Here is a 25,241-nt window from a genome sequence, read left to right as displayed (position 1 = left end):
AGTTTTTGTTACAATTCTGTCAGTTTCCATGAAGTGTGTGAATGTTACAGTGCCCTAGCGAACTTGTTTAACATCTTTTTTAAAACAATAGAAAACCCCTTTCTGTCCAAGACGAAAAGGCATCTGACTGCAACACAGGTGATTTGCAAACCCAATTCCACATTAACAGACAATCCCCATTTCCAATGCCTTACTGAAATTGACAAGTTGACAGGTAACTGCAAAGGAATTGTCAAGGTGGAATGATGTGTGCCATCTTGCTGAGAGACAATAGCAGGTTTCTACTCCAGAGAGCTGCTGCCACTCTCCAAGGGGATCTGTTCAAGGGCACCTTGCTGGAAACACATTAGCACACTGCAATCCACAGCCAAGAGGGAGACAGTCTGAGCTTGTGTGGGAATACTTTGACTATGACTTTATAGAAACGTAGAAACTAGAAGCAGGCTACTCGACCACTTGAGTCTTCTCTGCTATTCAGTATGATCGTGACTGATCCTAGATCTCTGTGTGAGCTTCCAATGCTGCTTGTGTGACAATAGAAACTTCTAGATCATGGTCAGACACTGCATCATGGAGAGGTTCACAAGTATGCATCAGAGTTGACTGTCTCTTCCAGACTAGAAAAGATGGACTCCAGATTCAGTGTAACAGCCTCTGTTAAGTGTTCCCGTGTTTGTTGGGATAAACAGCATGCTTTCTGGCATGTTCCCAATTATGTGCCTTCATCTGTAGTCTTTTTTAAATTCATTCTCCATATGCTCCAGGGAAAACAGCCTCAGCCTGTTCAGCCTCTCCGTATAGCTCAATTTACAAAATTATGACAGGCATGGACAGCGTAAATAGGCGAAGTCTTTTCCCTGGGGTCGGGAAGTCCAGAACTAGAGGGCATAGGTTTAGGGTGAGTGGGGAAAGATATAAAAGAGACCTAAGGGGCAACTTTTTCACACAGAGGGTGTTACGTGTATGGAATGAGCTGCCAGAGGATGTGGTGGAGGCTGGTACAATTGCAATATTCAAGAGGCATTTGGATGGGTATATGAATAGGAAGGGTTTGGAGGAATATGGGCCGGGTGCATGCAGGTGGGACTAAATTGGGTTGGGATATCTGGTCGGCATGGACGGGTTGGACCGAAGGGTCTGTTTCCGTGCTGTACATCTCTATGACTCTATATGAGTTTGGCTGGAAAAACCACCATTTATCACTATCCCTAATTGCCCCTTGCTGGCGACGATGAGTCACCTGCTTGAACTCTTATCATCCATGTAGTATAGGTACCTCACAATGATGTTAGGGAAGAGATTCCAGGATTTTGACACTGGATGAATAGTGATATATATTTCCGAGTCAGGACAGTGATTGGCTTGGAAGGGAACTTGCAAGTAGCGGTGTTCCCATGTATCTGCTGTCCTTGACTATCCAGATTGTGGAGTTGTGATTTAGAGATGCCGGTGTTGGACTGGGGTGTACAAAGTTAAAAATCACACAACACCAGGTTATAGTCCAACAGGTTTAGTTGGAAGCACACTAGCTTTCGGAGCGACGCTATTTTTCAATGTATAATTTCAGTTACATCACACTGTAAATGTTTGCTATAAATCCTGTGTTACGATTGTGCCCTCCACTATCACCTGATGAAGGAGCGTCGTTCCGAAAGCTAGTGCTTCCAATTAAACCTGTTGGACTATAACCTGGTGTTGTGTGATTTTTAACTTAGATTGTGGAGGTACAGGTTTGGAAGATGCTGTTGAAGGAGTCTTGATGACTTGGGTGTGGAGAGAATGCTTGTTCTTTATGAGATAAGCAGAAGTGTAAGGGATCAACCAGCTAAGAGAGAGATGAGGTTAAAAAAAATACTCTCCATGAGTCATAGAACTTTGAAACTCTTGTCCTAAAGTGGTGATGAAGACAGACTCCTTGACTATATTAAGGCAGAGATGGATAGATTCTTAAGGGATGAAAGTTTATATGGGGTTGACAGGAAGGCAAATTGTGATTCCAGTCAGCTCAGCCATCTTATGAATGGTGGAGCAATTTCTGGGGCAATGAATGGGCAACTCCTGCTCCTGACTGCCTGATCAATGTCCTCCGTAAATTAGGAGTAAACAGACTGAGTCCGAATTTCTGGTTAGGGCACTTTGTGGGGAGGGGAGATGTGGAATGTTACTCAACAAGTGCTAATGACCAGGAACTGATTCTGTACGAGGCTGGTGAATTCACCGTGAATTGACAAGTCAGCTTGGCATGGTTTTCAAGGTCTGCTCCACCTACAAGGCGTAGAAGTGGTGTTCAAGATGAAACAGAGTAAGGTGAGTTTCTGGTTATCTTTCAGGGTGGCACGGTGGCTCAGTGGTTAGCATTGCTGCCACACAGCGTGAGGGATCTGGGTTTGATTCCACCCTAGGTCCACTGTCTTGTGCGGAGTTTGCATGTTCTCCCTGTGTCCGTGTGGGTTTCCTCTGGGTGTTCCAGCTTCCTCCCACAGTTGAAAGATGTACAGGTTAGGTGGATTGCCTGTGCTAAATTGCCCATAGTATCCAGGGATGTGTACGTCAGGTGGATTAACTATGGGAAATGCAGGGTTACAGGGATAAGGTAGGGGGAATGGATGCTCTTCGGAATGTTGGTGTGGAGTTGATGGGCTGAATGGCCTGCTTCCATACTGAAAGGATTCTATCCTACTCCGTCCTTGGAAATGATACTGCCTCCATTATTTGGAACAATTTCCAGGGTGGGACAAGAACACTGGGAGCTTGCCTCCTCTCTTCCTGCAGTCTGCCAGTTTATTCATCTCGGCCCGCTTTGTCAGGCTTTGTTTTGGATCAAATAGCTTCCCTATTTAGCAACATATCAGCAATTTGTTTTTCAAGGTTATTAGAAATTTCTGAAATATGTGAATGAGAACAAAATCTTTCTTTCTTTCAACAACGTTCTTAAACAAAAGGTTTATTGAAACAAAAACAGAAATTGCAGGAAAAACTCAGCAGGGCTGGCAGCATTTGTGGAGAGAAATCAGAGTTAGCATTTCAGGTCAAGTGACCCTTCCTCAGACTTGATTAATTGAATCTTGTTTGCAACAGGGCAGGGTATCAGTCAGGTTTAAACACAGAATTGGCCAATTCCCTCAGTGACATCCCAGGTAAATGACCTTTGGCCCTTTCATGCAATGCCATAGGCTCAAAGGTTACCTTTGACCCTTTTACTTGTCCCCAAAACAGAAAGGAATTCTTATCCAATTTATGAACGAACACAAGACTTAGCTATCTTAATCACATGCTTGTTTATTAAAACAATTGTATCATATTAAAATGAACATCTTAGGACATAATCATTCACATCTGGCACCTTACAGATCTCTGTGTACTTAATAAAGAAATGTATTGCAGCAAAGAGAAAATAACAGAGCATTAACATTCCCTCTATAGTCTACATCTACCTTTAAATATAAACATAAACAAGATTTGAGTAGGATAGCCTTAAATCCCATGGGAAAGTATACAAGGAGATCTAGAACTACAATACATTGAGTAACTAACAGGAAGTTAGGCCTACAAATTATTGGAGACACAAGAATAACACTCAGTGGCATCAACAGGCAGTGATTAGTATGCATTGTAATATGTTGAATAATGGGACCTGTTGTCAAAAGGGCTTATTGATTGATAGTTGGAATGTTGACCAGGCTCTGAGTTGACCGGGAGAAGCAGGTGGCCAGAGAGTTCATCTCTCTGACAGCGACTCATTAGCTCTTTGTAATGGACTTGCTCCTTCGTAATCGGGTCAGTGAGATTCTTGGGATAGTTGGATTCATCCTGCAGTATCCGGGCGATGTTACTGTCGATCATTTGGGTCTTCAGAGCCTCTGTGAGGGACACACGGCCTGAATGGTTAGGGTCCACCAGGCCACCGGTGAGGTACTGGGCCTCCAGATACTGCTGGGCACTTTCTGTCGGTATCCAACCCTTCTGGACAGCCAGCCCCACAGAGAGTCGTTCTTTGGTGACAGGATCTTCGAAGCCAGTGAAGGCCTTTTGCGCATTTGCTAGCCGTTTCTGTTGGGTTTTGTTCACGAGGTTCCTCTCTATGGCCTTGTGGACCGAGTGCCTCTCCCTGGTCCCCACATCGATAATCCCTCCTGTGGCTGCCTGTGCTTCCAGTAGCCTCTGAGCAGTGATGGGATCGAGTAGCTGCCTGTTCATGGCGTTTGTGATGGACAGCCGTGAGCCAGTGGTGTTATCATAGACTCCAGCAATGGGGTGCTGATCCCTGTCAGTATGTGCTCTGTAAGTGGTGTAACCTGGGCTGGAATAGTTTGATGTTTGATACGTAGGACTGATTGGTAGCGCCGAATTTAGTGAGCCTATCTTCAATGCAGTTGGCTTCTCTTCACCTGCCACGAGCAAAGCAAACTCTGATATCGGAAGCTTTCCCTCCCTGTAACGTTGGAGTTCCTCTCTAGTGATTCTCCTGTCCTTCAAGGCAGCCTCAATGGAATATTTCTTCCCACTTTTCTTGTCTCGAAGTACACTGGTTTCACTTGATGGTCCGTGAGTGGAAACCTCTTCCCAGTCACATTCCAACTCCTGAAGGTGGATGTACTGTGCCCTGTCGATTATATTCCGTTTGTAAGCTTCATACGGCGACAAATCCTCCCCAGTAACTGGATCCACAATGGATATCTTCGTCGACAGGTTGGTTTCTCTCATCTTCAAGTCTTGGTGACGAGCCTCTTCCCTGTTGATCTGCGACTCAAGATCTCGGATGGTGTAGTCCTTCTCATGGATTTTGTCCTTCTCCTTGATGATCTCTCTCTTGATCCAGCTCAGCTTAGCATCCAGCTCATGTTTCTTCTGCTTCGTTTTCTCATGATACTGGCTCAGGCGTTTGAATTCCTCATCGTGCATCAGGATCTTCTGCTGCCTGTCTGTCTCGAGATTCTTCAGGTTTTCCTCCAGGGTGGCCCTCTCGCGGAGCGCGGCCTCCCTGGTCTGCTTCAGCTCAGATTCCACACGTGACCGCGATGCCATCAAGTCTTCCAATTTCTCCTGCCGGTCTTTAATCCGTCTTAGTTCCTCCTCCAAATCCAGCCTGGTGTTCTTCTCTTTGTTGTACAAGTCTCGAGCTCGGGCTCGTTCTTGCTCCAAAGCCTTATCTTTCTCGATCCGGATCACCTCTCTGCAGATCAGCTTCTCCTTAGATTTCTCCTTATGCAAAACCTCCAGTTGGAGTTGCGCTTTTCTAATCTCTTTGTGCAGGTTCGCAGCTTTATTTCTTTCTTGGTCCAGCTGCTGACGCAGGCTCCCGGCTAGTTTCTCCAACAATGGGTCCTTTTCCACTTTAAGGACTTCTTCGGTGACGATCTTCTCCTCCATCGGTGGAGGGTTAGATTCCAGTTCGGTTATTCTGTTCCTGATGTGCGTGGCTTCGCTCTCCACTTTCTGCCGGACCCCCTTTTCTTCCTCCAGGTTCAGCTCTGCCTCTTTTTCCTCCACTAGCGCCTTTAGATGCTGAACCTCTCTCTCGAGCTCGCGCCTCTGTCGGCGTTCCTCATCCAAGGTTTTGCCCAGGTTATTGTGTTCCACGGTGAGTTTGGGATCCTTCTCCAAACGCACCATTTCCTTCACAACAACCTTCTCTTCTGGTTTCTGCCTCTCCAGCTGTGAATACAGATTCTGCAGGTCAAAGACCAGTGATTCGAAATTCCGTCGTTTCTCTGATTCTTCACGAACGATTTTCCGGAGACGAACCATCTCCTTCTCCAGAATCGGATCGTCTTCATATTTTGTGACTTCCTTGGTCACCACCTTGGTCTCAATCTTAGACTTTTCCTTCCGCCATTCATCTCTTTCTCCCTTCAACCTCTTGATCTTGCCTTGCAAGTCACTGTAGTCATCATCCATTTGAGGCAGCTGACGTTTCAGTTGATCTATTTCTTTGAGCATTTCTGGGCTCTTCTGAAGTTTCACAATCTCTTGGGTGATGTCTTTGTACTGGATTTGAGGTTTCCTATCCTTGAGGACTTCCAGATCTCCCTGTGCGATGGTGATCTCCATCTCCACATCTCCCCTCCTCTTTGCAGTTTCTCGAATTTCCTTCTTTAACTTTGTTATCTCTTGCTCCGTCTCCGGAAGGACACAGAAATTCTCACGGACTATCTCTTTCATTTCCACTTTGGGTTTCTTGTCAGCGATAATTCTGTATTTCTTCTGCAGATCACTCAGTTCTTTATCTAGTTCACTATTACTCTGACTTTCTTCCTCATAAAGGTTTCGCAGTTTGGCCAAATCTTTCTCCAGTTGTGGATCTGTTTCCACCTTCTTGATCTCCTTGATCATGACCTTGGGGTCAGTCTTCCCTGTTTTCTTCTCCAGAGTCTCGATTTGTGTTCTTATGAGCCGGATTTTCTCAATCAAGGACTGCCTTTTCAGATTCTCATCTTCAATCTCGTTTTGGAGACTTCGCGAAGCCTTCAGCATGACCGGGTCCTTTTCCACCTTGACCTTTTCCACAGTGACCAGCTTTTCTTTGACGTTGACTGGTTTCTGCTCAAGGATGGTGACCTGTCTGGTCAGCCGATCCCAGTCGCCAATGGTGATTTGCCTTTCTCTTCTCAGGGTGTCGATCTCACTGCGTAGATTTTCAGCTTCAACATCCAGTGCAGGGTTCCTCTCAACTTTTTTCACCTCTTTGATGACCTGGCCAGTTTTGGCATTCCTTACCTCATCTTCTAATTGGTTGATTTTCTCCTTTGTTGACTTGATATCACCCTCCGTTCCCTGCCTGTGTCTCCTCAGTTCATGGATTTTGTTCCGCAAGGCAGTAAGGTTGTCTTCAACCTTGGGATCCCTGTAATACTCCACTACCTCTTTCTCTTCTGTTCTGTCCACAGGCCTTTGTGCCCTGAGAAGACTAAGTCGTTTGCTGTGCTCCTCTAGAGTAGCTTCCATTAACTTGGTCTTCTTCTGTTCTTCTTTAACCTGGCTTTCCAGTTCAGTGCCTTTCCGAGCGAACAGCATGTTTTGTGACTGCACATTCGTTTGCGAGATCACTTCATTCACTGGACCTTCTTGTTGCTTGGGAGAGAAAAGAATAAGAGGTTTCAGAACTTTGATTCGTACTGTACACAGAACGTGTGATGTCACAGAAACAGTCCATTTGGCCCACATGGTCTATACTAGTACAAACCTCCTCCCACTTCAATTCATCTCAGCCTACCCTTCCAGTCCCTTCTCCATCATGTGTTTACTTCACAGAATCATAGAATCCCTACAGTGTGAAAGCAGGCCATTCAGCCCATCGAGCCTGCATCAACCCTTCAGAGAGCAACCCATCCAGGCCCAACCCTCCACCAACCCTGTAAACCTACATTTCCCATGGCTAATCCACTTAACTTACACATTCCGAGACTCTATGGATAATTTAAGAGGGCCAGTCCAACTAACCTGCATATCCTTGGACTGTGGGAGGAAACCGGAGCACCCAGAAGAAACCCACGCAGACACGGGGAGAGTGTGCAAACTCCATCCAGACAGTTGCCTGAGGCTAGAATTGAACCCAGTTCCCTGGCGCTGTGAGGCAGCAGTGCTAACCGCTGAGCAACTGTGCTGTCCTATGATGCTTCAGTGCATCACATAAAACCTGACAGCACAGTGGCTTCATGGTTAGGACTGCCGCCTTACAGCGCCAGGGACCTATGATTGATTCCACCTTCACGTGACTGCCTGTATGACCTTTGCACATTCTCCCCGTGCCTGCATGGGTTTTCTCTGGGTGCTCCGGTTTCCTCCCACAGTCCAAAGTTGTGCAGGTTAGGTGGATTGTCCATGTTAAATTTCCCTATAGTGCTCAGAGATATGGAGGCTAGGTGGGTTAACCGTGGAAAATGCAGGGTTACAGAGATGGGGTGGGGTGGGGGGGGTGGGTTTGGGTGGGATGTTCTTCAGAGGGTCAGTGTGGACTCAATGGGCCAAATGGCCTGCCTCCACAATGTAGGGATTCTATGATTCTGTGACACTCATCTGTAATATTGACACTCAATAAGAAACCTCACATTCAGTGAAGGACCCACTTAGTACAAGGACAATAAGATGAAAGTGAGGACTGCAGATGCTGGAAATCACAGTCAAGATTAGAGTAGTGCTGGAAAAGCACAGCAGGTCAGGCAGCATCCGAGGAGCAGGAGAATCAGGCACGATGAAGGGCTCCTGCCCGAAATGTCGATTTTCCTGTTCCTCGGATGCTTCCTGACCTGCTGTGCTTTGCCAAAGCCAAATAAGGGAAATAAAACCAGATGCAGCTGGAAATACACAGCAAGTTAGGCAGCATCTGTGGAGATAGAAACAGGGTTAAGGTTTCGGTCAAACAACCTGTTATCAGAATTCTGTCCTGTCCTGGTGTATGTTTGTGAGGTGTTCATCAGTCACGTCCTCATTGCTCTGCAGTGGCCCTTCGTGAAAGTGCCCACATATTAAGTGTCAGGTTTCCAAAGTGATCCAATTGTGGATCATGCAACTTCTACAAAGTGGAGTTGTCCCACTCACAAATCACTTATCGATGTAATTCCCTGTGGAAAATATGGCAAGATGTGATAATTAAATAAAAACTGAAGGAACTGCGGATGCTCTAAATCAGAAACAAAAACAGAAATTGCCAGAAAAGCTCAGCAGGTCTGGCAGCATCTGTGGAGAGAAATCAGAGTTAATGTTTCGAGTTGAGTGACCCTTACTCAGAAAGGTCATCAATCCTTCTGCCAGTGAGGATGATTTCTTTTCATTGGGGTTGTCTGCACCCCTCATGATTTTGTCGCTAATCCTAGGCCCTATCTACCAGCTCAGGGAGGTGGAAAAGATTTCATAATCTGACAGGAGAGTGGGGGAGAATGTGGGGAGGGGCAGTGATGCTCCCTGGTGTAACTCCAGACAATACGCATCCCTCAATCATCAATATTGCTCCAACAGATCATTATTGCTTCAGGATTTGTGGGGTCTTGCTGTGCACACATTGGCTGCAATGTTTCCCACATTACAACTGGAACTGCACTTCAAACTCTGAGGCCAGATCAGTCGCTATATGAAGGAAGTCTTTTCGTTGCAGAGGGCTAGGATATTCCGAAGGGGTCATTTGCCTCCATGTAGCTGGCTATGGAATGTCAGCCGGGAGTGGGCAGACCACTGTCGGCACCATGAGTGACCCAGAACTGCGTGAAGTCAGTCTATAGTGAGGAGAGTCTGTGGGAATGTCAATGCCTGGGATGTAAAACCCCAGGGCTGGTGTGAGTGACATTACCTTTTGCTTAACCTTCGCCACAAAGTCCAGCTGATTGAGCAGTTGGTCATTGGATGAGGAGACTTCAGCAAACCGTTTAACTGTGTCCTTCTCCTGCAAAAGAAGAACATTATATTGCGGAGCTGTGAGAGTTCACTGGAATTTGCAGCTGGGACATTCAATCCATTTTATCTGTGCAGGATCTTTGAAAGGCCAATTAGGCCAATTGTCCTGGTCTTTCATAGAGTCATACAGCATGGAAACAGACCACGCAGCCCAACTCATTGAAGCCGACCTTGTATCCCAATCTAAACTCGTCCCACTTGCCTGCGTTTGGCCCATGTCTCTCTAACCCATTCCTATTCATGTCCAAATGTCTTTTAAATGTTATAACCGTGTGTGTCTCTACCACTTCATCTGGAAGTATATTCCACATATGAATCACCCTCTGTGTGAAAAAGTTGCCCCTTATAAATCTTTCCCCTCTCACCTTAAACCTATGGCATCTAGTTTTGAACCCCCCTACCCTGGGGTAAACACCTTGGCTACTCACCCTACCCACGCTGCTTCTGATTTTGTAAACCTCTATTTGGACATCCCCCCCAACCTCCTACACTCCAGTGAGAAGTCCCAGCCTACCCAGCCTCTTCTTGTAACTCAAACCTTGCAGTTCTGGTAAACACACGCAGATACATCAGAACATCACCACCTTCAAGTTCCCCTCCAAGCCACTCACTATTCTGACTTGGAAATGTGTCATCTTTCCTTCACTATTGTTGGGTCAAAATCCTGGAATTCTCTCCCTAAGGGCATTGTGGGTCAATCCACAGCCGGTGGACTGCAGTGGTTCAAGAAAGCAGCTCACCTTCTCAAGGGGCAACTACGGTCAGGAAATAAATACTGGCCCAGCCAGCGATACCCACATCCCTGAAATGAATAAAAAACTTTGCTGAACCCTCTTCGATTTAGTAATACCTTTCCTATAGCAGCCTCCTAGTTCCTCAAATTTTGTGTATTCCTCCAATTCCCCTTTGAAACGTAACATTGAAGGCTTTTTCACTGCCATTTCAGACAACAAATCACCGCATAAAAATAATCCTCTATTTTTCCTCTGGTTTTTCTGATGATTACTTCAAAATCAATGTCTGCCAGTTATAACTGTTGAGCTTGTGAAAACAGTGCCTCCTTATTTACTGTGATGATCCTTCATAAAGACTTGACAAATATACGCCTGATGCAAAACTGACTAGACTGAGCTCATAATTGTACTGTCAAGCACTTGCTACTTGCTTTATGATGTGATTAAGAGCGCTCCTGAGATCTCAAGTTAGCTGCCACATCTCTGCATGACAATCTTTGGGATATTCAGCAGCTTTTGAATCAGGCTATATAAATGAATGTTTTTTTTATCTATTCTCCTTTAAATTGAGTTATGGGGTAGCGAGTAAAAAGTTTTAACAACTTTCTGGATACAAATAGTTCCTTCTGAATTTCTTATGGGTTTTATTAGTGACGTAGGGGTGCAGGTACATAGTTCCTTGAAAGTGGCATCACAGGTAGACAGGGTGATGAAGGTACGCTTACCTTAATCAGTCAGTGCATTGAGTATAGGATTTGCCTGTACGTGACATTGGTTAGGCCACTCTTAGAATATTGCATACAATTCTGATCACCCTGTCAAAGGAAGGATGGTGTTAAACTGGAAAGGGTTCAGAAAAAATTCACAAGGATGTCACCAAGCCTGGAAAGTTTGTGTTATAAGGAGAGGCTAGGACCTTGTTTTTTCCTGGAACTTAGGAGGCTGAGAGGTGACCTTATAGGGTTTATAAATTCTTGAGGGGCAATGATAAGGTGAACAGCCAAGTTCTTTTCCCCAGGGTAGGGGAGTTTAAAACTAGAGGCCATAGGTTTAAGTTGAGAAGGGAATGATTTAAAAGAGATCCGAGGGGCAACTTTTTCCACGCAAAGGCTGGTGCATATATGGATCGAGATATCAATGGAGGTGATGGAGACTGGTACAATTACAACATTTAAAAGACGTTTGGATGTATACAAGAATAGGAAAGGTTTAGAGTGGTATGGGCCAAATGCTAGCAAATGGAACGAGATCACATTGAGATGTCTGGTCAGCATGGATAAGTTGGACTAAAGGGTCCATGCTGTCTGACTCTATGCTGTATGACTCTATCTTTCACTTATGGTCGCTGGTTTTGCCCACAGGCGTACTCCAGCAAGGTTGCCACCTTCAGGAGGGGAGTAAAGCAAATGACTGAGGAAGAAGAGAAACACAACATGTATTGGTGACAGTCTCTACTAAGTGATTTGTACCATACCTATTGCTCTTACCTGTTCATTGATGCTGTCTTGCAGAGTCTGAGTCCTCAGCTTTTTCACATTAGACGCGCCAGTGGAAGGGTCCAGTGAGGCTCGATATTTGTCGTTGTTAGTTTCGTAATTCTTTAAAAATGAGAGGAACATTACTTCTTCAAGTTACACTGGCTGGGAAGGGGGTCTATAACATCCTAATGTCCTGATCCACCCTCCAGTCTGGGAGGCAGGGCCTTTGGCTGACCAAAAGATCCCCTTGAGGATGATGGAAACTTTCTAAACCTGGCATCTGTATGTCAAGTGAGATGAGGTAAATGGAGTACAGATCAGACTCACTGGTGGGTATAGCAACAGCAATGGTTTGAACTGTCCTACTGAGGGAACATTGCTGGGATGGGAAGGGTGTCCAATTCAGACAGGAAGAGGTCAATCCATCCCTGTGGAGCATGTCTGTTAGTTCATGGCTGATCCACACCTGGACTCCATTGAACTGCTTGACTCCTGAAAGTCCAAGCTTCCACAGTTGCATTGTGGGAAGAGAACCTCTGGCCTGCATTAAACACTGCATTAAATGAGCCCAGAGATAGCCTCATTCCCTTGACAACCGACTTTAGTGGGTGGGTGTTAGCACTGAATGGGACGATCCAGGCCAAACTAAATTTGGGAATGAATGTCAGAATGAATGCCTAGGGTGAAGAACTGGAGTCACATTGAGGAGACAATAAAAATGAATCCATGGTGCTTGAGTCTACAGTTAACAGCAGAAATTTGGAATTCTTTGCTCTCTGACTTCCCATTTAATTGAATTTCATACAAATCTGATTATTGATTATGTAATCAATACCACTCAGCAAAAAGGTTCTTCATATTTTCATTGCTTTTCTCTTAGCAAGGTCTTATTTACTGAGATGATTGAGCATTCACGAGGGTTTCAATGAAAAAAAGCAAAGCTCCAATCACTTTGACAAAATTGACTTTTGATTCTTCACCAGCCAACATTAGCAAAGGTTTCCTGACACACACATGTGTTTATACAATGCCTTTCATAACCTCAGGAAATCACTGAAGAGCCATTAAAACAAAACCTTTGAAATGTATTCACTTATTAAGGAAATGCAGCAGCCATTTTGTGTACAGCAGGCTCACAGAAACATTAATGTGATAATCAATGTGATTGGATAATTCAGCTTAATGGTGCTGTTTGAGGGATCCATATTGGCCAGGACGCTATGGAGAATTAGCGAGCTATGAGAAGATTTGTAGCTGAGGCTGAGGTTCTGGGTGTAGGTTTGTTCGCTGAGCTGGAACGTTCATTTTCAGATATTTCGGCACCATACTAAGTCACACCTTCAGTGAACCTCCGAACCTTCCATCTCAGCAAGCAAACCTACATCCAGCTATGGCGAATTATCCTGTAACAAAAACAGAAGTCGCTGGAAAAGCTCAGCAGGTCTGGCAGCATCTGGGAAGAGTTAACGTTTCTGGTGACCCTTCCTCAGAACTGATGGTAGCCAGGGAAAATGTCTGTTTCTAATGCAGAAGATAGGGTAAGGGGAAGGGGGAAGGAGTAAACAATAGGTGGGGTTAGTGCCCAAAGAGAGAGAAGAACAGCTGGACTGACAAAGGCATGGATAATGATCTGGCTGGGAGCTGTTGATGCTAGCAGCTAACAATAAGTAGTGTATAATGGCAGACTATGTGATAACAAGGCCTGGTGGGGATCCCCCTACCCCAGGACCTGGGAGAGTTCAGACCTTCAAATTATTGAACTCGATATTGAGTCCAAAATGCTGCAGGATCCCCAAATGGGAAATGAGGTGCTGTTTTTCCAGATTGCGCTAAGCATCGCTGGAGCACTGCAGCAAGCCTGAGATAGAGATGTTGGCCAGGGGAAGAATATAGATTTTCTGTGAAGTGGTCACCCAGTCTATGCTTCATTTCCTCAGTGTCGAGGAGACCACATTGTGAGCAGCAAATGTAGTTGACTGGATTGTGTGCAGTGCAGGAAATGTGCTGCTTCATTTGGAAGGGATGTTTGGGCCCTTGAATACTGAGGAGGGATGAGGTAAATCGACAAGTGTTTCACCTTCGGTGATTGCAGGATAAAATGCCATGGGGCTGTGCAGGGGTGTGGGAGTGAAGGAAGAGTGGACCAGGGTGTCCCGGAAGGAATAGTCCCTGTGGAAGGTGGACACGGAAGGGGAGGGACATATGTGTCTGGTGGTGGCATCTGGCTGGACATGGCCAAAATGGCAGCTGCTGACCTTCTGGATGTGGATATTGGTGGGATGGTAGGTAAGGATATGGGGGACCCTATCGCTCTTGCGGGATGTAAGAGAGGAGTTGAGGGGCAAAGTGCAGGAGACTGGTTGGTCCCGTTTGAAGGCCCTGTTGACAATGGTGCTGGGGAATCCTCAGTTGAGGAAGAAGGTGGCTATTTCGGAGGCTGCCTTGTCGAAGTTGACATCATCGGAACATGTGCAACAGAGACTGAGAGAATGGAATGGAGTCTTTACAGGAAGTAAGGTGCGAGGATGCCTAGTCCAGGTAGCTGTGGGAGTTGGTGGGTTAACACTGGATATTGGTGGCCAGTCTATCCCCAGAAATGGACCAAGTTAAAAATCACACAACTATGGTTATGGTCCAACAGGTTTATTTGGAAGAACAAGCTTTTGGACTGCTGCTCCTTCATCAGGTAGCTATCTTGGTTAACATCTGTAATTTTAAAGTGTGGCCCCTCTCCTTTCGCTAGATATAGATCTTATCCATCATAATGAGATACTGTTACCATCTAATATCTTTGGTTCAAGAGCCATTTATTTTTGAGTGGGAATATCTCTGACAGACTCTTTGGACAGTCCTGAGTTTGTGAAAGGCAGTATATAAGGCAAGTTGTTTCCTTTTTAAACCTATTATTGATGTGGCTTTGTAATTTTATCTTTACATCAATGAAAGGCAAGGCTACAACTGGTACCAAGGATAGCCCCAGAAATTGAAATCAGCACCAACCTTCAAGGCTGCCTGTAGGTCATCAGACAGATTGATGAAGGCGTCCTTTTCCAATTCCTTCTTTTTGATGTCGTTCACCACTTTCTGTGAGGAAACAGATGGAGACAACTCAATGAGACGAGGTGTATTATTTACTGGCTCAGTGGTTAATTGCACTCTCCATTTATGTCGTGTGGAGCACTCACTCCAATACATTCTGAGGCCTTGCAACCATTTGGTGTCCTGACTCTCAGTGTGACCCAGTCAGGTGTGCATTACCCACTGGGTGGGGAGGCTTATGGCCTAGCATAATTTGGGTGCCAGTTGCCATGTTTCTGGCCCCTCTGTGCCAGATTGGGTTTCTCCCGTTTTTATCTCCCTTTGGAAATCTTCACCTTCCATTCATTTCCCCCTTATTCCTTCTTTGGTTTTCATCTCTCTCGTTCATCACTGTGACTCTTCCTCCATTTCCCAAGATCTTTGCTAGGGCAGCATGGTGACTCAGTGGTTAATACTACTGCCTCACAGCGCTAGGGACCCTGAGGCGACTGTCTGGGTGGAGTTTGCACATTCTCCCCATGTCTGCGTGGGTTTCTTCCGGGTGCTCCGGTTTCCTCCCACAGTCCAAAGGTGTGCAGGTCAGGGTGGATTGGCAATGCTCATTGGCTTTGTGGTGTCCAAGGATGTGTAGGCTAGGTGGATTAGCTATGGGAAATGCCGGGTTATAGGTGTTGGGTCTGGGTGGGATGGTCTTCGGAGGATTGGTGCAGACTTGACAGGCCCAATGGCCTCTAACTACACTATGAGGCTTCTATACTGCACAGAGAAGGCTGCGGGGCCGATGAGAGGATAGATTGGGAAACAGCAGTACGCAAAGAGTCAAGTCCCACCTGAACTCTCTGAGTGTATGAACCAGCAGAAGGAATACCCCAGTGTCTGAATCCATCAAACTTTGATGGTCAAAACTTCTGGAAAATGTGAACTGGATGGCCGCAGAGTACAGGCTGGATCGTGGCAAACACATTGACGGATAAAAATGCAGCGTGGAACAATTTGAACTTCCGACGTTTAGAAAGCACCCACCTTCTGAGCTTCCAGTTTGGCATTGACTTCATTTAGGCTGGCTGTAGGCTTCACCTCATTGTTAGGAAGGTTATTCATCCAGGCATTGAGCTCTTTATGAGCAGTTTTATAACGCTGGTATGACCTGTCAGCATTCTGAAGCATGTCCTCTCTATGACAAATTAAAGCACAGTGTGAGTAGATAGAGCAAGAGAAGGGAGAATAGCAATGAGGGAGCACAGCGTTAGAAAATCAATCCAAGATTCTTGTCTCAGTGCAGCTTAATGTGGACAGTACCAGGTATTGGGTCTCCATCTGCTTCCTCCCCATGACATAGCCCTGACTCATTCAGTGGTGGAATCTTTGTCACCAAGGCAGAAATTTAAGATGCCCTTCCCACAGCCAAAGACTTGAAAACAAAATGCAGGCTGGTGCAGCACAGAGGGAGTGCTGTCTTGTCTAAAGCACCATCTTTCAGATCAGCCATTGAACTGAGGCTTTATTAATATTCAAGGATATAGACCAAATGCAGGAAATTGGGATTAGTGTGTCTTTAGTGGTGGTTATTGTCAATGCAGACTCTATGGGCTGAAGGGCCCTTTCTGCATTGTATGACACAATGGCTTCCCATTCTCTCAAGTGGATGCATAAAATCTACGAGATCACTATTTTTGGCAGGACGGGGTGAGGGGGGGAGGTGAAGGCCCTCCTGATCTGTGTCCGGGCCAATACCTGAAACAACTACTGTTTGTCCCTCATAAAGTCGTAGAGTCCTACAGACCGAGATAGGTCCTTTTCCGTGCCAAACAAAATGTCCATCCACACTAACCCCATTTCCCTGCACTTGGCCCATATCCTTCTAATCCTTTCCTATCCATGTATTTGCCCAAATACCTTTTAAATGTTCATGTACCTACCTCAACCACTTCTGTTGGCAGCTCATTCCATATGCGTACCACCCTCTGTGTATAAAAGGTTCCCTTTTATTCTTTCCCCTCTAACCTTAAACTGATGCCCTTTAGTCCTTGATTCCCCAACCCTGGGAAAAAAGACTGAGTGCATTCACCCTATCCATGCCTCTCATGTTCTTATAGACTTCTATAAGATCCCTCCCCCCTCATTCTCATTTGGTCTAAAGAAAAATGTGCTAGCTTGTCCAGTCTCTCCCTATAACTCAGACCGCTGAGTCCTGGCAACATCCTTGTAAATTTCTTCTGCACTCTTTCCAGTTTAAATCCTTCCCATAGCAAGGTGACCAAAACTGAACATAATACTCCAACTGCAACCTCACCAACTGCAAGATAACTTCCCAATGTCTATACTCAATGCCCTGATTGGTGAAGGCCAGAGTGTCAAAAGCCATCTTCACTGCCCTGTCTACCTGTGACTCCACTTTCAGAGCACCGTGCACCTGATCTCCAAGGTCCCTCTGTTTCACCACACTCCTTAAGGTCCCAACCTTCACCATGAAACTCCTACCTTGATTTGACTTACCAGAATCCAAGCCCTCAACCGTATCTATATGAAACTCCATTTGCCATTTCTCGGCCTGCTTCCCCAGCTGATCAAGATCCTGCTGCAATTTCTGATAAACTTCCTCACTGTCCATGATACCGCCTATTTTAGTATCATCTGCTAATCATGCATTGTGCATTCTCATCCAAATCATTGATATAGATAACAAACAGCAGTGGGCCCAGCACCGACCCCTGAGGCACTCCACAGTCTGACAGCATCCTTCCACTATTACCCTCTGCTTCCAACATCAAGCCAATTGTGTATCCAATTTGCCAGCTCCCCTGTATTCCATGCGATCTAACCTTCCAGAGCAGCCGACCATGTGGAACCTTATTAAAGGCCTTATTGAAATCCATATAGACTACGTCTACTCCTCTTCGCTCAGCAAACTTCCTGGTCACTTCATCAAAGAACTCGATCAGATTTGTGAAGCATGACCTACCACTCACAAAGCATTGCTGACTACTCCTAATCAAACCCTGTCTTACCAGATGCATGTATATCTCATCTCTCAGAATCTTCTCAAGTAACTTACCTACCGCAGATGTTAAGCTTACTGGTCTATAGTTCCTGGTTTTTCTTTGCAGCTCTTCTTGAATAAGGGTTCAACCTTATTCCAGGAACTTCCAGGATCTCACCCGTAGCCCAAGCACAAATTATCCACATGTGGGATCTTGCTGTGCACAAAATGGACAGATTAATTGCCCTTGGACTGAGTGCCTTGCTCGGCCATTTCAGAAGGAAGTCAACAACATTGCTGTGGGTCTGGAGTCACATGTAAGCCAGACCAGGTAAAGATGGCAGATATCCTTCCCTGAAGGACATTAATGAACCAATGGGTTTTTATAACACTTTATGTTAATTTTCACGATCACCATGACTGAGACTCAGTTTTACTCTGGACAGCAAACGGAAGAACTGAGTTCAAGAAGTGCCCACCTTGAGCTACTCATCTTCAGAACCCATCCAGAAAATCAGGTGGGGCATGGTGGTTGGATAGCAGCAGTGCCTACCCAAAGCCCACAGCACCAACAGGGCAATGTTTTCTTCTGCTCCATTAACGAATGAAGGGCAGCATATAAGTTGGTGGGAGAAGTCCACACGAAAAGGGAGCGGCAACGGGATTTGTGTGTCAAGTTTCACGGGGCGAGACATTGCAAATCAAACTGTTGGGTCAGGACAAGTGATCATTCACTGCAGCAACTTGCCAAGGCTCCTTAGACAGTGCCTTCCAAAACTGTGACAACTTCCATCTAGAAGGACAAGGGCATCTGATACCTGGCAACACCACCACGTACAAGTTCCCATCCAAGCCACTCACCATCCCGACCTGGAAACATACCACCGTCCCTTCACTGTCACTGGGTCAGAATCCTGGAATTCCCTGCCTAAGGGCATTGTGGGTCAACCTACTGCACATGGACTTCAACAGTTCAAGAAGGCAGCTCACCCCCCACTTTCTCAATTACAGATGAGAAATGATTTGCTAGTTTTGTCAGCCATGATGACATTCCACCAGCCAATTGTAAAACAGCGGACAGCGTACCTCAGGTCGAGCTGATCGCTTGCATTCTGAAAGCGTTTGTTCAGCTTCTGCACCTCGGCCTGCTGTTTCTTGATGTCAGGGCAGTACTCCTGGAAGTTGAGCTCCAGTGGTTTGCAGCTGTCCTCAGTCCTTTTCATGTCCTGGTTCATCTTCTGCAGTTTCCCTTGGTCGTTGTTTAAGTCCCGTCTCAATCTCTGAAAGAGCAGCAAAATGGAACAATGAGAGAAGGGAAAAGCAAAGGATCTCGTGGGAGTTTTACAAATGCTCCTTCTATTATGTATTTCTTCCATTCACTTTGGCTCTCCACAAAACAAAACAAAAATATTCAGTTCACAAGAAAGAGAAACATAATCTCCTTGTCCTTGTAAAGCTGCCAAGTAAAGGAGATTGGGCTGGATGAACATACTGCCATCAATCACCTCCCTCCTTCTTGAGGCTACCTTTCAACTGCAAGAAAGGATGGCACAGTGGCTCAGTAGTTATCATTGCTGCCTCACAGGACCAGGGCCCTGGGTTCGATTCCACCCTCAGGCACCTGTCTGTGTGGAGTTTACATATTCTCCCAATGTCTGCGTGGATTTCCTCCAGGTGCTTTGATTTTGTCCCACAGTCCAATGATGCGTGGATCAAGTGGATTGGTTATACAAAATTGAAAATGTGTTGCTGGAAAAGCGCAGCAGGTCAGGCAGCATCCAGGGAACAGGAGAATCGACGTTTCAGGCATAAGCCCTTCTTCAGGAATGAGGAAATTGCCCAATAGTCTCCAATGATGTACAGGCTAAGTGGATTAGTCATGGGAAATGCAAGGTAACTGGGATAGGGTTGAAGGGTGCGTCTCGGTGGGATACTCTTTGGAGGGTCAGTATGGGCTTGATGGGCCAAATAGCTTGCTTCCATACTGTCGGGATTCTATGAAAAGTGAGGCTTAGGACGAGCAAAGAGTGGAACTCTTTCCAACCTCCATCACTAACTGTTAGAGGAGGCAATTTCTCGTGGTGTTATCGCTAGAATAGTATTCCAGAAACTCAGCTACTGTTCTGAGGATCTAGATTCAAATCCCACAATGGTAGATGACGGAATTAGAATTCAATAAAAAACCTGGAATTAAGGGTCTAATGACGACCATGAAACCATTGTCGATTGTCAGGAAAACCATCTGGTCCAATAATGTCCTTAAGGGAAGCAAATCTGCCATCTTTGCCTGTTCTAGCCTACAGGGGAGTCAGGTAGATAGACCTCATCTATAAAAGGATTTGATGTGCCTTTTATTGCTGTTAAAGGGATTTCCAAACAACAACAATTTACAGTTGTGAGGTAAAATGGATGAGTTGTAGAGATTAAGACTCACAGCAATTGACTCTTAACTGCCCTCTGGGCAATTAGGGATAGGCAATAAATGCTGGGCTGGCCAGAGACACACAGATCCCAGTTCATGATACCAGGGGACTGGAGAGTAGCGAATGTTGTGCCCCTGTTCAAAAAAGGGAATAGGGATAACCCCGGGAATTACAGGCCTGTTAGTCTTACTTGGGCTGGCCAGAGACACACAGATCCCAGTTCATGAATTTAAAAACCCTCAAAACCAAGAGAACACGGACTGACTGTAATACCTTTGAGCAACTAGGTGAAAGTGAGGACTGCAGATGCTGGAGATCAGAGTCCTTCCTAATGAAGGGCTTTTGCCTGAAACGTCAATTTTCCTGCCCCTCGGATGCTGCCTCACCTGCTGTGCTTTTCCAGCACCACTGTAATCTAGACTGTAATACCTTTGATGACAGCCAAGCTAAGGGCAGACAGAGGGCCCTGTTGTAGTGGTCATGTGCTCTGGTTTTTGCACTGCTTCATAGCAATGGTCAAAAGCCGAAGATCTACCTGCCAGATGAAAAGTGAATCTAATAGAATTAATTTGCTATTTGTGACACCAGTGAATTGAACTCCTGTAGATACTCCAAGGAGGTGAGACCAGAAATAAATTTGTGGAAAATGATCTTTAATCTCTACAACTCATCCATTTTACCTCACAGTTGTAAATTGTTGATGTTTGGAAATCTCTTCAACAGCAATAAAAGGCACATCAAATCCTTTTATAGATGCCTATCTACCTTACTCCCCTGTACAGGCCTATCCAAATACAATGGAAATCAAATATGACCTCTAGGTGAAGGGGTGCCAGATGCTAGGAGAAATGAAAACCTGCATGTTTGTAATTCAATCAAACTCGTCATTGTGTCATTATTTATAGAAAGCATTTTTTGACAAACTGAGTTGTTTAGACAATAGAATTTCTCTGCACTATAAGCTGGGCAGTTGGCATGACACTGTCACTATTGGCAAGAGAGTGTAATTACAGCGTGATGCACCACATGTACAATTTTCATTTTAAATATTGACACAGGAATTCATAACTGACATAGAAATATAGATTTAAATTAGATTAGATACAGTGTGGAAATAGGCCCTTCAGCCCAACAAGTCCACACCGACCCGCCACCCACCCATTCCCCTACATTTACCCCTTTACCAAACACTACGGGCAATTTAGCATGGCCAATTCACCTGACCTGCACATCTTTGGACTGTGGGAGGAAACTGGAGCACCCGGACGAAACCCACGCAGACACGGGGAGAACGTGCAAACCCCACACAGTCAGTCGCCTGAGTCGGGAATTGAACCCGGGTCTCTGGCGCTGTGAGGCAGCAGTGCTAACCACTGTGCCACCATGTGTCTGAAAATCTACTGATCTCTGTCTTGAAAGTACTCAATGATTGAATACCAGGAGCCCTCAGTACAAGTGACTGAGTATTCAATGACTGATCACTCAGAACCATAGAGCAGTACAGTATGGAAACAGACGCTTTGGTCCGACCAATCCATAATGACCATAATCCGAAACTAAACCAGCCCTACCTGCCTGCGCTTGGCCCATATCCCACTAATATATTGCACAAGTATCACATATAAGAGACAACTAGAAGAAACTGCATGATTTCATCTTGGTAAAGGATCTTCTGCTCAGCCAGAGGTCATTGCCCTCAAGTTGATATCATCACCACTGGCATCAGGAACTAATCAGGAACAGTGAGCATTAGCAATTGATTCTTTGATTCAGGCATCTCACAGTTCCAGCAAAAGGTGGGATTGAAGATAGAATCCCTACAGTGTGGAAGCAGGCCATTCGGCCCATCAAGTCCACATTAACCCTCCAAAGAGCATCCCACCCAGACCCAGTCTATCCTTGCATTTCCAAGGCTAACCCACCTAGCCTGCACGTCCCTGGACAATATGGCCAATCCATCTAACCTGCACATCTTTGGACTGTAGGATGAAACCAGAGCACTCAGAGGAAACCCATGCAGACCTGGGGAGAACGTGTAAACTTCACACTGGCAATCTGCCAAAGGTGGAATTGAACCTCAGTCCCTGGCACTGTGAGGCTGCACTGAGCCACTGTGCCATCCCAAAGTGGTGAAAGTTTGGAGTTACAAATAATGGGTAAAGGGCCAACATTTCTTTTTTAGTTCATTCCAAAGTATGTGATGTTCCGTGGTCTCTCTGGAGTCAATACCTGCAGCTCAGTCTTCCTCTGCTGCATAGCATCTGGACTGGCAGGAATTGCAAAGTCATCGGCCAGGTTGGATTCAATTTTCTTGAGGGCATCATCGACCTTCTCAATACTGTTCTCCAATTCCAGCTGACTCTTGGCTCTGGTCAAGGCAAAAGCAAATTGGTCACAGGTCTGTCTGTATCAGTTGCCTGGCTACCCTTACACAGTCGATAAAGTGTGTGGCACTGGAAAAAGCACATCAGGTCAGGCGGCATCCAAACTGATGTTTTGGGCATAACCTTTCATCAAGAACGCTGACTCTCTTGCTCCTTGGATGCTGTTTGACCTACTGTGCTTTTACCACCACTACACTTCATCGACTGACTCTCCAGCATCTGTAGTCCTCACTATTTCCTATCATTACAAAGTGATCCCCAGCAGCCACACAACAAGTAGTCCGGTTCTGAGCACAAACCAGCCCAATAATAACTCCAGGACTAAACACGTGATGGAATTGCACAGATCAAACATTGCGTCAATCACATTGGATTACATACAATATATAGCACTTAAACAGTGGGGAAATACTCAGAGGCCCTGACTAAGATACTGGCGACATGGTTCAAATCCCACACCAACAGTTAGTGGAACTTTAATTCAATTAACAAATCCGGAATGGAAAACTAGTCTTAATAACAGTGACCAAGAAAACTGACATCAATTATTGTAACAAATCATCTGGTTGATTAATGTTCTTAAAGGAAGGAAATTGTGTGCAGTTTTGGTTTATTTATCTGAGGAAGGATATTTTACCTATAAAAGGAGTACAACAAAGGTATTTCGGACTGGTTCCTAAGATGGCAGAGTCAAAAAGTGTGGCGCTGGAAAAGCACAGCCGGTCAGGCAGCATCCAAGGAGCAGGACAGTCTTGATTTGAGCATAAGCTTTTATTCAGGCATCTTCATCACATTCCTGATGAAGAGCCTATGCTCAAAACATCCACTCTCCTGCTCCTCAGATGCTGCCTGACCTGCTGTGCTTTTCCAGTGCCACATTTTTTGACTCTGATCTCCAACATGTGCAGTCCTCACTTTCTCCTAAGATGACAGGACTGATGTATGAAGAGAGACTGGATTAGTTAGGAACATATTCACTGGTGTTTAGAAGAATGAGGGGGGATCTCAAAGAAACCTATAAAATTCGAACAAGATTAGAAAAAGTATAAACAGGAAGGATGTTCTTGATGACTGGGGAGTCTAGAAACAGGGGTCACACTCTAAGGATATGGGCAAGGTCATTTAGGACACAGATAGGGAGGAGTTTCTTCACCCAGAGAGTGGTGAGCCTGTGGAATTCACTACCACAGAAAGTGGTTGGGGCTAAAACATTGAATGAAGGAGTTAGATATCATTCTGAGGGCTAAAGGGATCAAAGTGTATGGGGAGACAATGGGAACAGGGGACTGAGATGGTTGACCAGCCATGATCATATTGAATGGTATAGGGCTTGAAGGGCTGAATGGCCGGCCCCTTTGTTCCATGTTTCTATGAAATCTGCTGTCCTTATCCATTCTGGCCAACATATACTCTAGATTCACAGCAACGTGAAATGGGTAAGCAAGCGATTCAGTTCCAGGGCAATTAGGGACGGGAACAAATGCCAGGCTTGCCAATGATGGCCACAGGTCCCCAAAAATTAAAATTCTATTTCACATTTTCACATTTACACAGAGGATTAATCTGAGCGAGTACAATTGCCTGTTATGGTAGTTCTGGTATACTCACTTGTTCTGGTATTGGTCAGCCAGTGACATGACATCTTTGTACTTATCCTTCACATTGTTCAGTTTGGTTGGAATCTGTGATGAGGAGGCACCTGCAGGTTTCTTTGAGAGGAAGGACTCACACTCTCGCTGTACCGAGTCCTTCTCTGTTCCAATCTTCTGCAAGCGCTTGTTCATAGTCTACAACAGAGTCAGAAGCTGACATTACACACTGTGTAACATTTTAATGCTGATTCCTCATCACTGTTGCACATGAAGTGAATCTTCACAATAACCCATAACTGATCAAACTCTACACTCAATCTAAACATGGACTTCAACAGGACAAACAACATCCCTCCCAAGTCTTGATGCTGATTTAATCTGTAAAGCACACCTCACAAAGATACTGCAGGAGTACACTGTGATCCTGATTCGGATGATCTTATTGTTTAATTGGACACTTCTAAACGAAACCCTAGAGTAAGCACACTGTGTCACACAGGAAGCAGAGCTAAAACAATACAATCTAATTGTTCTTAAGAGCGGCAGTGAAGACACAATGGACTGAATAGCCTCTTTCTGTACTATAGCCATCCTATGAGTAGACCATAGACACAGTGGCTCAGTGGTTAGCCCTGCTGCCTCACAGCACCAAGGACCTGGGTTTGATTCCACCCTTGGGCGACTGTCTGTGTGGAGTTTACACGTTCTCCCCGTGTCTGCATGGGTTTCCTCCGGGTGCTCTGGTTTCCTCCGATAATCCAAAGATGTGCAGGTTAGGAGGGTTGGCCATGCTAAATACAGGGTCACTGGGATATGGTGGGTGGAATGCTCTTCAGAGGGGTGGCATGGACTTGTTGGGCTGAATGGCCTGCTTCCACACAGTAGGGATTCTATAATTTGGCCCTTTGGCCCCACTCCACCGTTCAACAAGATAATAATTAATCGACTTTGCCCCACCTTGCTGTACTTTCCCTACAACCTGAGTACATGAAAATCTACGAAACACTTAGACTCATAGCGTCATAGAGATGTACAGCACGGAAACAGACCTTTCGGTCCAACATGTCCATGCCGACCAGATATCCCAACCCAATCTAGTGCCACCTGCCAGCACCCAGCCCATATCCCTCCAAACCCTTCCTATTCATATACCCATCCAAATGCCTCTTAAATGTTGCAATTGTACCAGCCTCCACCACATCCTCTGGCAGCTCATTCCATACA

The 25,241-nt window shown here is 45.4% G+C and overlaps 1 protein-coding gene across 2 annotated transcripts in view; it reads right to left on the bottom strand.

Moving 5' to 3' along the window:
• Nucleotides 1-3,586: 3,586 nt before the first annotated feature.
• Nucleotides 3,587-25,241, bottom strand: part of evpla (envoplakin a) — an 81,748-nt gene continuing 60,093 nt past the window's right edge. For both annotated transcript variants that reach the window (XM_043714322.1, XM_043714323.1), the window contains 8 exons: nt 24,034-24,212; nt 22,271-22,409; nt 18,705-18,898; nt 15,662-15,812; nt 14,600-14,683; nt 11,609-11,719; nt 9,284-9,376; nt 3,587-7,071 (listed from right to left, as the gene is read on the bottom strand). In XM_043714322.1, coding sequence (XP_043570257.1) covers nt 3,601-7,071; nt 9,284-9,376; nt 11,609-11,719; nt 14,600-14,683; nt 15,662-15,812; nt 18,705-18,898; nt 22,271-22,409; nt 24,034-24,212 — 4,422 coding nt within the window. In that variant the 3' untranslated portion in view covers nt 3,587-3,600. The remainder of the gene's footprint in view (nt 7,072-9,283; nt 9,377-11,608; nt 11,720-14,599; nt 14,684-15,661; nt 15,813-18,704; nt 18,899-22,270; nt 22,410-24,033; nt 24,213-25,241) is intronic.

The sequence above is a fragment of the Chiloscyllium plagiosum genome, chromosome 24, assembly GCF_004010195.1.
Source record: "Chiloscyllium plagiosum isolate BGI_BamShark_2017 chromosome 24, ASM401019v2, whole genome shotgun sequence".
Taxonomy (NCBI): Eukaryota; Metazoa; Chordata; class Chondrichthyes; order Orectolobiformes; family Hemiscylliidae; genus Chiloscyllium; species Chiloscyllium plagiosum.
The sequence above is the reverse complement of the archived record's forward strand: the minus strand, read 5'-3'. Positions and strand labels throughout refer to the sequence as shown.